The sequence below is a fragment of the Chiloscyllium plagiosum genome, chromosome 6 (genome assembly GCF_004010195.1).
Source record: "Chiloscyllium plagiosum isolate BGI_BamShark_2017 chromosome 6, ASM401019v2, whole genome shotgun sequence".
NCBI classification, from domain to species: Eukaryota; Metazoa; Chordata; class Chondrichthyes; order Orectolobiformes; family Hemiscylliidae; genus Chiloscyllium; species Chiloscyllium plagiosum.
Genome location: NC_057715.1, coordinates 69,567,423 through 69,580,697, shown reverse-complemented (window position 1 = coordinate 69,580,697; position 13,275 = coordinate 69,567,423). Strand labels below are relative to the sequence as shown.

Here is a 13,275-nt window from a genome sequence, read left to right as displayed (position 1 = left end):
CTAATTCTCATACTGGTCTAGGAGGCTGCAGAGGCCTGTTTGAGAGCGTATGGTATACATTATCTGTTTACCCATTCAGTTTGTCTCTTTGTGACTCATTGAAGTCATTTATAATCCTCAATCTTTGCAAAACATCCTACTCTGTATTCTTGGCAGGCCTATACCTAAGCCCCAATCATCTCTACGCCAAACGTTTCAGGTCCAGAGTCAATGTATTAATTCACATTTCTCTGCATTAAATTCCATCCACCATGGTCCACCCATTTCACCAACTACCTTAACAGTTGTCATAGACTATCATTCTTGAGGTCACAGTTCATAATCCTTCCAGGTTTTGTGACATTTGCAGATTTTGGAATATGCTTATACATCTAAATCTATGTTCTTAATATATATCAAGGAAAATATTGATATTAGTACCAATCCCAAAGGAATCCCATCTTCCAGTCTGACAACCACTATTCTGTCCCAGTCACTCTTCCACCTTTGTTTACAAGCTCCCTATTATTTCATAGGATTCAACTGTACTGTCAACCCTATTAGGAGCAATTTAGTCAAGTATACTTTGCATGCCCACATGCAGATCAACTGTATAACCATCATCATCCACTTTCTGTAAACTTTTAAAAATAATGCAATTTGACTTTAACAAATTTTAACAAATTAATTAATTTCTCCAAATTTCTCCTTTTTTTTTCTAAATTACTATCTCTGGAAGTTTTCCATCTCTGAAGTTATATGTAAATACTGGGGTTACACTTGTTGGTATTTAGTCGCTGTCATGATCCTTATACCATTTTCAAACAACATGTAACATTTGTAACTCTCCATTTATCAAGTATCGATTCTCTATCTGATTGTTAATAGACCCTACCTAATCTATTACCACCCTTTTACTGTTTGTATGCATGTAAAGACTCTTTATTTTCCCTTTTATGTTAGCTGCCAGTCTCTATCTCTCTTTGCCTTTCTTATTTCCTTTTTGCTTACCCTCTAAACTTTAATTATATAGCCTGGTTCTTATTTACATTACCAATCCGACATATGTCATATGCCTCCTTTGCCTTCTTCATCTTATTGTCTATCACTCATAAGGAAGGTATCTCTGCCTCTGCTTACCATACTTTTCCTCTTTGTGGGATTGTCGTTTGATTGTATGTGAATGATTGCCTGCATGATGAGAATCGTATCAGGAATGAAAAGCTTAACATATGAGGAATGTTTGAGGACTCTGGGTTTATACTCGATGGAATTTAGAAGGATTGGGGGAGCTAAATGAAACATACAGAATACTGAATGGCCTGGACAGAGTAGATATTGGGAAGATGTTTCCATTGGTAGGAGAGTCTAGGACCTGAAGGCAAAGCCTTAGATTAAAGGGAAGACTTTTCAGAATGAAGATAAGGAGAAACTTCTTCTATGGTGAATCTATGGAATTCATTGCCACAGAAGGTTGTGGAGGCCAGGTCATTGAATTTATTTAAGACTGAATTAGATAGGTTCTTGAGTATCAAGGGGATCAGGGCTTACTGGGAGAAGTGGGAGAATGGGGTTGAGAAACTTAGCAGCCATGATTGAATGGTGGAGCAGATTAGAGGGGCTGAATTGTCTAATTTCTGCTCCTGTGTCTTATGGTCTTATGGTCTTTAAAGTTCAACTATTGTTTTATTCCAGTTTTGCCTTCTAATATTTGATTCCAGTGAACTGAGACTGACCCATACTGATCCACTGAAATTGAGTATTTTAACTTTAGATTGTTCCTCAGCCTTTTTCATACTTAATCATAGAATCATCACTAAATCATATTTGCTGTCCTAATGACCCATAAATTACCTCATTCCCCAGAATCAGATCCAGCAATGTCTCATTCCTTAAGTGGGCCTGAAACATACCAATGTAGAAATTTCCTCAGAAGCTCTTCCCTCTATTTTCCTTTTGTGGTAGTACTATCCCAGTCTAATTTAGGATAACTAAAGTCACATTATCAGGTTTATTAGAATTTGTCATTTTCTGTGCTTTGCTCCTCCATGTTTTTTCCAGTAGCTGACAGCCTCTTGGACAAAGCCAGCAAAGTAATTGTACTGCTTCGTGGTTAAAAATATTCTACCCATTACCTCGTCAGTCCATATTCTTTCTTGAGCTCTGTAATATTAGTAAATATACCAGCCGTTCATTCTACTTTCTCTTCTTTACCATTCCTTTTTATCCCTGGATTGGCTCACACACTTATGGGGTGAAAGTGAGGACTGCAGATGCTGGAGATTAGAGTCAAGATTAGAGTGGTGCTGGAAAAGCACAGCAGGTCTGGCAGCATTCGAGGAGCAGGAAAATCAGATTCCTGATGAAGGGCTCCTGCCTGAAACATCGATTTTCCTGCTCCTCGGATGCTGCCTGACCTGCTGTGAAGAAGGGCTCCTGCCTGAAACGTCGATTTTCCTGCTCCTCGGATGCTGCCTGACCTGCTGTACTTTTCCAGCACCACTCTAATCTTGACTCATACTCTTACCACCACTGATGCTGGTCATTTTCAATTGTTTAAAATCAGGTTACTCAGGGATGGAGGACTTTGATTAAAAAAAATGAATACTAATCAAACTGCTGCAAGTTACCATTGCTGAACAAGAATAATTCTTAAAACATACTTTTTAAAAATGGTATGTTCTAAAACAATGCCAAATTACAATAATGTACATCAGACTTTTGGGGATATGTGGAATGAATTTGAGCAAAGGTTTAAGTGAAAGATCTACTTCGTAAAACAAGCATAATATTGGTGATAAGTTTTGTGTCTAGATTGACAATTGTGCAGAAAGTTTGCTCTCTATTTTTTAATTATTTACATTCATATGTTATCTTTAAGATCTTCAATCAATTTAAGTTTTATTTTTTTTCACAGAAAATGTTGTAATATTCTCCGAGAAAGATGAATTTGATAACAAACTCAATGCAGTTCCACCTAAGACTGAAAAAAAGTAAGTTAATTTGCTTTGATTTTTGTGATCTGTACTTTTTATTAGTATTTTCTTTATTTGTTCATCGGATATTGGCAACTTTGGCTAGAAGGTGATGATGAGCTGTCTTCTTGAACTGCTGCAGTACCTGAGTGACAGGGAGATATGGGATTTTGACTGATCAACAATTATAAAATGCCAATTTAAAAGTGACAGAAGTTAGTATGGTATGTGATTTAGAAGGCAACTTGCAGGGAGCAATGTTCCTATGCATCTATTGCCCCTGTGCTTAGAGGTGGGGGGTTTTGAAGGTGCAGTTGAAGGAGCCTTGGTGAGTAACTGCAGTATATCTTGTAGATGTGCACAGTTGCAATATGTACATCTACATGTTGGTAAGGGGAGTGAGTGCTGAAGGTGGTGGAGGGGTTGCCAGTGAAGCTGTCCGTTTTGTCCTGGATGGTGCCAAACTTCTTGTATAAGTTTGGAACTACATCCATCCTTACACGTGGAGAGTATTCCATCACACTAGTAACTTGTGCTTTGTAGATGGTGTACAGAAACTGGGGAATCAAGAGGTGAACTACTTGCAGGATTACTAACCTCTGACCTGCAGTTTTATATTTATATTTATAATGTATTTATAATGAAGATCCATTTTAATCTTTGGTCAATAGTAACACCCAGAATATTGATAGTGGGGTTTCAGCAGTAGTACTGACATTGGATGTCAGGGAGCAACTCAGATCCACTTTTGTTGGAAATGGCTTTACCTGGAACTGGTGTAATACAAATTGTACTTATCATTTGTCAGCCCAAGTGTGAATATTGTCCATCTCTTGCTGCATTTGGACATGGACCACTTCAGTATCTGACGCATTGCAAATGGTGCTAAACAATGAGTAATTATCGGTGAGCATTCCCAGTTCTGATCTTATGATGGAGTGAAAATAATTGATGAAGCAACTGAAGGTAATGGGGCTAGGACACTATCCTGAGGAACTCCTGCATAGATATCTTGTGGCTGAGATCTGAAGGAGATGAACCCTTGATGAGCATTTTGGAGATGAATGCTCTGAAATCCCATTAATAGGGAGATCAGTTCATTTGTGCATAGGCTTATTTAGTATTCATCCAATATCACCACAAGTAGGCCCCAATGCAAGGGAAATTTCAATGTTGCCTGAACATGTGAAATAAATGTTAATATATTTCTATAAAGAAACATTGAATATTTACATCCTTCATATATTTCTACTCAGATAATTGAGCATTCAATAATTATGAAAATGTCAGAACTACTAATTATTTATAAGAGTAAGTCACAATTTGGGATATATGAAAACTGTGGAGGTGGAACTTTTGTAAGACCCTTAATATGTCTTTAGCCGTACAATGGTGTAACAACATTATTCATGAATGAGAGAAGTTCAACTGGCATAGTTATGCTCAGTACCATACTGCACTAGCTCTTCCATGCTAGAATCTAAGTCTATTTTGAAGAATTCCAATATTTTAGCCTTGACTCTCCTTTTATCACTACTTGAATACATTTGAAGGTTGCTGTTTTGAAGAATAGTACATAATTTCTACACTGAGGTGCAGATTAAATAATATTTTCAGTTCGCAGATAAGCCTGAATGGAAAATATGTATTTGCTCCAGTATTTCCAGTTGTATTCATGTTAACAATGTGTTTTCCAGTGAAAATGATGCTTCCTCAGAAAATGAGCAGCTTTTGAGTCGAAGCATGGACAGTGATGAGGAAGCTGCATTAGACAAGCGGGGAATGTCCGATTTATGCCTCTTATCATTGGTTCCTTTAACAAGAGATAAATCAGCAAACAACAAAGCAAGTGGGGTAAGACTTTCTACAAGAAAAAAAATGTATGTGGGATCTGAAAATCTTGTGCAGTACTCTAGATTCATATACAGTATCTATGAAAAAAATACAGCAGTAAAAACAATCATCTGAACAGGCTGACTAATTGTCTTATAATCATTCATCAGCTACAAGATGAAAGCCTCATTAATCTTTGTCAGGCAATAGATACTGTATACTGAAGCTTGACTGCTGATGGAATCATAGAATTTTTGCATTACAAGAGGCGGCCATTCAATCCCCACCATATCAATAACCCTGATAATCATAATCATAGAGATGTACAGCATGAAACAGACCCTTTAGTACAACTTGCCCATGACATGCTAAAGTAATTTAATCCCATTTGCCAGCATTTGGCCCAGATCCCTCTAACCCCTTCCCATTCACATATCGGCCTTTTGAATGTTGTCATTGTACCAGCATCCACCACTTCCTCTGGCAGCTCATTCCATACACACACCATGCTCTGAATAAAAAAGTTGCCCCTTAGGTCCCTTTTAAATCTTTGTCCTCTCACCTCCCGTGAGGCTGGGGAAAAGACCTTGTCTAAACTCTGCAACCTAACTCAACGATTTCCACCATGAGCAGACTTTGTGAGTCATATGAAGATGAAAGAAATGAATAAGGCCTAAATATGTATTATGGCTTTACTATGGTAAAAATGCTAAAAACCATTACATTTGTGAAAGCTTGTTCAAAACATTTAAATTGCTTATACAAACAGACTTCTATTCATAATGCTGTTTGACCTCAGCATTAAATTGAAATGGTCGTATCAAGTTTGGATTTCCCTCCTGTGTAAGTTACAACCCCTCCTCTTTGTCCTACTGGTGACAATGCAAGATTCCTCTATCCAGATACAACCCTTTTTTTTTCACTTTCTGCGGACTTTTCATAACTCAAAGATTGCAGATGTCACGAAACTTGACAGAATTGTAATGTGTCAGGAGAACAATGTTGAACTTCAGAAGGACAATAACAGTTGGTGAGTTGATAGATAGATGTCAGATGAAGGTCAATGTGAAGAAATGTGAGGTGACAAATTTTGGTACAAAGAATATGGAGAGCAAGTATAGCATAGGTGCTAAAGTAATGGATGTACAGGGACAAAGAGACTTATGCTTAGGACGCTAAAGCTACCAGTACAGGTAGAGAAAGCTATAAATAAACCATACAGTATTCTTGACTTCATTAACAGGGACTTAGAGCAGGGAGGTTATCATGAACATATATGAAACACTGGTTGGACCTTATGTGGTATATTGTAAGTGACTACATATTTTTCATGTTTGGGACTGTAAGCTGAACTGGAAGCTGGATTGTTATAAGTGATATATCAGGAGGTTTTTGCAATTTGAAAATCAGTTGTTGCATATTACTGAGCTGCACAATTGGAAGTTTCATTTTGGAACTAGTAAGGCAGAGAATATGAGGTTAAATGGCATTGAGAATTCTTGAGTTAATAAAATTCCACCTGACAGCAGCTCTCAGACTGGTTGAGCTGCAGAACTTTAAAAAGCTGAAGGTGTCAAGAACATAGAGTGGAAGTAACATCCAGCTCTCTCTCTTCCCATGTGAGGAAAGACAGACAAACCAAGAAAGCATAAAAGAAACAATTCATACAAGAAAAGAGCTAAGGGCACCTGATAAACCATCAAATCAAAGAACAACCAGTAACCTACAGACAATGGTTTATCATCATTCCATAATTCAAAACAACCATGAGAAAGTCTGGACTTTTGATCTTTGCAATTTTGTTTACCCTGTCTATATTTTTTTTCCACTCATAATATATGTATTATCTATTTGTCTTTTATTGCTCTTGCAATTTTATACATTCTGCGATGGCTTGTGGAATAGAGTGGCATGTTCATTGGTACATTCTTCCCAGTTAAGTTGTGACAATTTTGTGTACAAACCTGGCCATGTTATAATAAGGATGTGAATTTATTGGAGATAGTGCAGAGGAGTTTTTTATGCAAATGGTTCCAGGAATGTGATACTTCTAATGAAGAAACATTGGAGAAATTGGGACTGTTTTTTATTGGGAAGGAGACGCTAAAGGGAGGTTGAATAGAAGTTTTCAAATTCTTGAGAGTTGTGGACAGAATAGATAGGGTGAAACTATTGCCACTCATAAATGTTCAAGAACCAGAAAGTACAGTTTTAATGTTTGTAAAAGAAGCAAATAATTAAGAAAAATATTTTAACATAGCATCTAATTAGGGTCTGGAATGCACTATGGAAGTGTGGTGGAAGCATTCCAGACCATATTGAATGATTATCCAAAAGGAAACAATATGCAGGACTATGGTAGGACTGGCGTAATGTTAAAATTTGCACAGATAGCACAGATAAAAAGGACTGATTGGCCTTCTACACCAAAATATGTAAAATTGCTTTGGTAAATACTGTACCTTTCCTTCCCTTGAGGACATTACTAACTGCATTGATTTTTATGACAGGCACTTTTCCTGATATTAACATTAGTATCTACAGATTCTTTTGATGATATTAAGTACCTGATCATTGAATGTAATAAGGTAAATACATGTTGAGTATTGATTAGTCAATTGGACACAAATCTGTATAGAGCTCAGTTGGCTAGATGCTGTTCCACCTCCAAACGGACCCCACCACCAAGGATATATTTCCCTCCCTCCCCTATCAGCATTCCGTAAAGACCACTCCCTCCGTGACTCCCTCGTCAGATCCACACCCCCCACCAACCCAACCTCCACCCGCGGCACCTTCCCCTGCAACCGCAGGAGGTGCAAGACTGGCGCCCACACCTGCCCCTCACCTCCCTCCAAGGCCCCAAAGCACACTTCCATATCCGCCACAGATTCACCCGCACCTCTGGGGGGAGGGGCGTAAGAATTGTGATAGGTGGAAAGAGGTAAAGGTGAGGGTGATAGGTCAGCCTGGGGTGGGGGCGGAGAGGTCGGGAAGAAGATTGCAGGTTAGGAAGGCAGTGCTGAATTCGATCGAATTCAGCACCGCCTTCCTAACCTGCAATCTTCTTCCTGACCTCTCCGCCCCCACCCCAGTCTGACCTATCACCCTCACCTTGACCTCTTTCCACCTATCACATTTCTGACGCCCCTCCCCCAAGTCCCTCCTCCCTACCTTTTATCTTAGCCTGCTGGACAAACTTTCCTCATTCCTGAAGAAGGGCTTATGCCCGAAACGTCGATTCTCCTGTTCCCTGGATGCTGCCTGACCTGCTGCGCTTTTCCAGCAACACATATTCAGCCTAGATGCTGGTTTGACATGCAGAATAATGCTAACAGCATGGGTTCAACTCTTGTATGAGCTTAGGTCATTGTGAAGGTCCTGCCAACTCAACCTTACTTTAACCCTTAGGGTAAACTCACCAGCTATCTCTCTCTGCAGAAACGTGTAGAGCTTTTCATGATTTGTTGGAATCACGGGCGTGCATTATTTCTCTCACTACCGCCATTTCAATTAAATTCCTTAGTTTTCTGTTCAGTTGCAATGCCCTGAATAGGCTGTCTTATTTGTGTTTTATTAGCATCAGTTATACGTTCCTTATCAGCCCCACTTGAGCATAATATATGCTCAGAGGTTTTGTCCTTCAGATGACATATTAAAACAAATGGATTTCTGTAGTTCAGGTGGAATCTAAAGATTCCAAGGCATTATTTAAAGAAAGGCTGAAACCTTGACTCTTATTCAAATATATTAGATCTCAGGATATGAACGATGTGTCACCCAACCCTTGTTACCTCAAAAAATGTTAATGGACTTGATGCATTCAAACATATTATTGAGGTTCGATTATTGCATTCTTTTAAGGACCTTGAATATTTTTACTGAGTCACTTTCTTCAAAGTAAAGAATCCCAAATTCTTCACAGTTTCGATGATGTGAATATGTTTGGTTGACTTATCTGCATTGCCTGCAAAAGCTTGACACTTACTGTAGTGTGGCAACTAAGATTGCATAAAGGGATGCATTGACTACTATTGCATAAAAGCCTCTGTGATGCAAACTTGACCACTTTTATACCACTGCTGAAAATGTGTTGCTGGAAAAGCGCAGCAGGTCAGGCAGCATCCAAGGAGCAGGAGAATCGACGTTTCGGGCATGAGCCCGAAATGTTGATTCTCCTGCTCCTTGGATGCTGCCTGACCTGCTGCGCTTTTCCAGCAACACATTTTCAGCTCTGATCTCCAGCATCTGCAGTCCTCACTTACTCCTCGAACACTTTTATACCACCGCCAAGGATGAATAGTACTTTCATATATAGACAAATGTGACCAGTATCTGATTCTTAATCAAAATGATTTTTTAAAAAGTTGAATGTGGATTTTGTAAATTTTCCAGATACAGACGCGGAGGGAGAAGATACTTGAGCTATGCAAGAAAGTGTGCAGTTACACAGAAGGTAATGTATCAGGAATCTACTGTTTCCTAACCTTTTCAAGTAATAAATAATTTTTAGCCTGTGAACTTTCCAAACCCAATCTGCTTCCATTTAAGAGGGGGTTTTGTGGTACGGTGGGGGCACCTCTAAGCCTGAAGCTTCAGATTGAAGTCCCACTTCAGGACTTGATGGCCACAGAAGCTGTAACATAACATTGCCCAATGCATTGATTTTCAATCTGTAAATCCTTCTTGTTTTCCTGTGCAATGTGATAAGAGCAGGGCCTTTCTAGGTCAGCCAGAACCATCTGATCACTGTGGTCCAACAGCCTCTCCATGTCACAAAAAAATTCACATGCAGATAGGCGGAGATGAAAAGTTTTGACAACTGAAACTTTCAATAACCCATACAAATATATTAGAATATAGGTCCTGGTTTATATTAAGTAGAGTCACAGAGACCTACAGCATGGAAACAGACCCTTCGGTCCAACCCGTCCATGCCGACCAGATATCCCAACCCAATCTAGTCCCACCTGCCAGCACCCGGCCCATATCCCTCCAAACCCTTCCTATTCATATACCCATCCAGATGCCTTTTAAATGTTGCAATTGTACCAGCCTCCACCACTTCCTCTGGTAGCTCATTCCATACACGTACCTCTACGTGAAAAGTTGCCCCTTAGGTCTCTTTTATATCTTTCCCCTCTCACCCTAAACCTATGCCCTCTAGTTCTGGACTCCCCCACCCCAGGGAAGAGGCTTTGTCTATTTATCCTATCCATGACCCTCATGATTTTATAAACCGCTATAAAGGTCACCCCTCAGCCTCCGACGCTCCAGGGGAAACAGCCCTAGCCTGTTCAACCTCTCTCTTTAGCTCAAATGCTCCAACCCTAGCAACATCCTTGTAAATCTTTTCTGAACCCTTTCAAGTTTCACAACATCTTTCCAATAGGAAGGAGACTAGAATTGCATGCAATATTCCAACAGTGGCCTAACCAATGTCCTCTACAGGCGCAACATGACCTCCCAACCCCTGTACTCAATACTCTGACCAATAAAGGAAAGCATACCAAATGCCTTCTTCACTATCCTATCTACCTGCGATTCCACTTTCAAGGAGCTATGAACTTGCACTCCAAGGTCTCTTTGTTCAGAAACACTCCCTAGGACCTTACCATAAGTGTATAAGTCCTGCTAAGATTTGCTTTCCCAAAATGCAGTACCTCGCATTTACCTCAATTAAACTCCATCTGCCACCTCTCAGCCCATTGGCCCATCTGATCAAGATCCCGTTGTAACCTGAGGTAACCTTCTTCGCTGTCCACTTCACCTCCAATTTTGGTGTCATCTGCAAACTTACTAACTATACCTCTTATGCTCACATTCAAATAATTTTATACATCTCTATAAAGTCACCCCTCAGCCTCCAATGCTCCAGGGAAAACAGCCCCAGACTATTCAACCTCTCCTTATAGCTCAAATCTTCCAACCCCGGCAATATCCTTGTAAATCTTTTCTGAGCCCTTTCGTGTTTCACAACATCCTTCTGATAGGAAGGAGACCATAACTGCTCGCAAGATTCCAGAAGTGGCCTAACGTCTCGTACTTTAACAAGTAATGCTATAAGTTTAATGTAATTCTTAAATCTCCCCGGTACTAGTTTAAATTATTGCCACCTTTGAGAGGGATTTTTTAAACAAAAACTCTCAAATCTGCTGAGCTAATTAATACCTTTGAATACTCACCAACTACTGAAAACTGAAAAACATCTCCTTTCTCCTCCACACCTCATTCCCAATTCTACTAAATTCCCAAGTTACAGTTCATCACATTCCTTCCTCATTGTTTGCTTTTTGTGCTCCCATTCTCTGAAGGGAAGTGACATGCAAAGGAATCTTGTATACAATTAAACATGTTACAAAACAGAATTGGAGCAAATTACTGCAGATGCTGGAATCTGGACTGAAAACATAAAGTGCTGGAAATCACAGTGGGTCAGATAGCATCCATGGAGTGAAAAGCTCTGATGAAGAGTCATAGAGTCATAGAGATGTACAGCATGGAAACAGACCCTTCGGTCCAACCCATCCATGCCAACCAGATATCCCAGTCATGTAGACTTGAAACGTTAGGTTGCTCTCTCTCCACGGATGCTGCCTGACCGACTGTGATTTTGAGCGTTTTGTTTTCAGTGCAAAACACCACACTCTTGTTTGCCCTCTAGTAGTTCTATTTGATACAATTTTATTTCTTTAAGAGAGGTTCTGATGTTTAGGGTTGTTTCATTTAATTCTATGGATCACTTAATAATTTTGCAAACTGCTTGTGCGCATCTTGAAGTACTAGAAAATAGCAATGTTAGATTTAGGAGAGGGTGGCAGAACAATACTTTGTTCCTGATGGTAACAAGTGATGTTTTATTTTAATCGATTACTATAATCTATAATTTCAGGGCTCAGCCCGACAGAACTACCTTTTGACTGTCTTGAGAAAACCAGCAGAATGCTGAGCTCTACCTACAGCACGGATAAAGCTATTGTGAAAACATGGCGTCATCTGGCAGAGAGCTTTGGGCTGAAGAGGGATGAAATAGGTGGAATGACAGATGGAATGCAACTCTTTGATCGTATAAGCACAGCAGGTTATAGCATCCCTGAACTGCTTACCAGACTTGTGCATATTGAAAGGATGGATGCTGTAGAAGCCTTGTGTATGGATGTTCTAGAGTGCACACAATGTGCACCAATAGCTAATCCTGTTATCTTACCCAAATGTGCAAATGTGTAGTCAGCATCTTGTAACAAATACCATGAAGTATTGTTTGAGTCCAGAATATGTAATTTGTCAGTGCTTACTAAGTGTTCTAAGACCAATGAGGCAAAACATAATAGTGAAACTATAGAAGGAGGCTCTGTACTCATGCCTCTCAGTTTTAATTCAGGATCCTGACTGTTTTGCTTTGTTGTATCCTGTTTTCAGGAGACATTATGCTAAGGGACAATGTTAACAACCAGCAGTAATTTGAACAAGTTAGCTTTAGAATACCAAAATGGCAGACTTATACCTATTCATTTTGTACTGCAATAACCATGAAACACATGAAAATTAAGCAGAAGCATGCTGACATACAAATATTATCGAACTATCAAACATCCTGACCTGGTCCTAGATTGTTTGCAGATTAAGGGACATCTGATAACTGGGAGACTTTCAAAAGTGTGGTAACGAGAGTTCAAAGTTACTATGTTCCTATTAGAGTGAAAGATAAGGATGCTCAGATTAGAGAACAATGGATGAATAAAGATATTGAGGCTCTAGTCAAGAATAAAAAAATTATTAGATATAAACAACTGTGTTCAAATGAATCTCTTGAAGAGTGAAAAGAGTGTAGGGCATTCCTAAGAGGGAAATCAGTTTGGCAAACCTATGAGATGGGAAAGATACTAAATGAATATTTTGCATCAGTTTTTAACATGGAGAAAGAAATGGGGGTTAGAGAACTAAGAGAAATAAATACTGGTGTTTTGAAAACAGTTCACATTACAGAAGAGGAAATGCTGGAGGTCTTAGAAAACATAAAGGTGTATAAATCTCCGGGATCTGATCTAGTGTATTCCAGGACTTTGTGGGAAGTTAGGGAGGAAATTGTGGGGCCCCTTGCAGAAATATTTGTATCATCTATAACTACAGGTGAGGTGCCAAATGACTGGAGAGTGGCTAATGGTGTGCCTTTGTTTAAGAAAGGATGTGAGGAGAAACCTGTGAGTCTGACTTCAGTGGTAGGTTAGTTTTTGGGAGTGATTCTGAAAGATAGGATTTCTATGCATTTGGAGAGGTAAGGAATGTTTAGGGATAGTCAGCATGGTTGCATGCGAGTGAAATCATGTCTGACAAACTTGACTGAGTTTTTTTGAGCAAGTAACTAAGAAGACAGGGTTAGACATTGTTTACTTGGACTTTAGTAAAGCCTATGACAAGTTCCCACATAGCAATTAGTAAAGTTAGATCACATGGCACTCAGGGTGAGTTTTCCAGTTGGATACAAAAT

At 39.3% G+C, this 13,275-nt stretch overlaps 1 protein-coding gene across 1 annotated transcript in view; it reads left to right on the top strand.

Annotated features, from left to right (window-relative positions):
- edar (ectodysplasin A receptor) overlaps positions 1-12,912 on the top strand; it is a 95,120-nt gene extending 82,208 nt beyond the window's left edge. Inside the window, exons 10-13 of the mRNA XM_043692768.1 lie at positions 2,897-2,972; positions 4,652-4,808; positions 9,183-9,243; positions 11,680-12,912. Coding sequence (XP_043548703.1) covers positions 2,897-2,972; positions 4,652-4,808; positions 9,183-9,243; positions 11,680-12,014 — 629 coding nt within the window. The 3' untranslated portion in view covers positions 12,015-12,912. The remainder of the gene's footprint in view (positions 1-2,896; positions 2,973-4,651; positions 4,809-9,182; positions 9,244-11,679) is intronic.
- Positions 12,913-13,275: the final 363 nt, after the last annotated feature.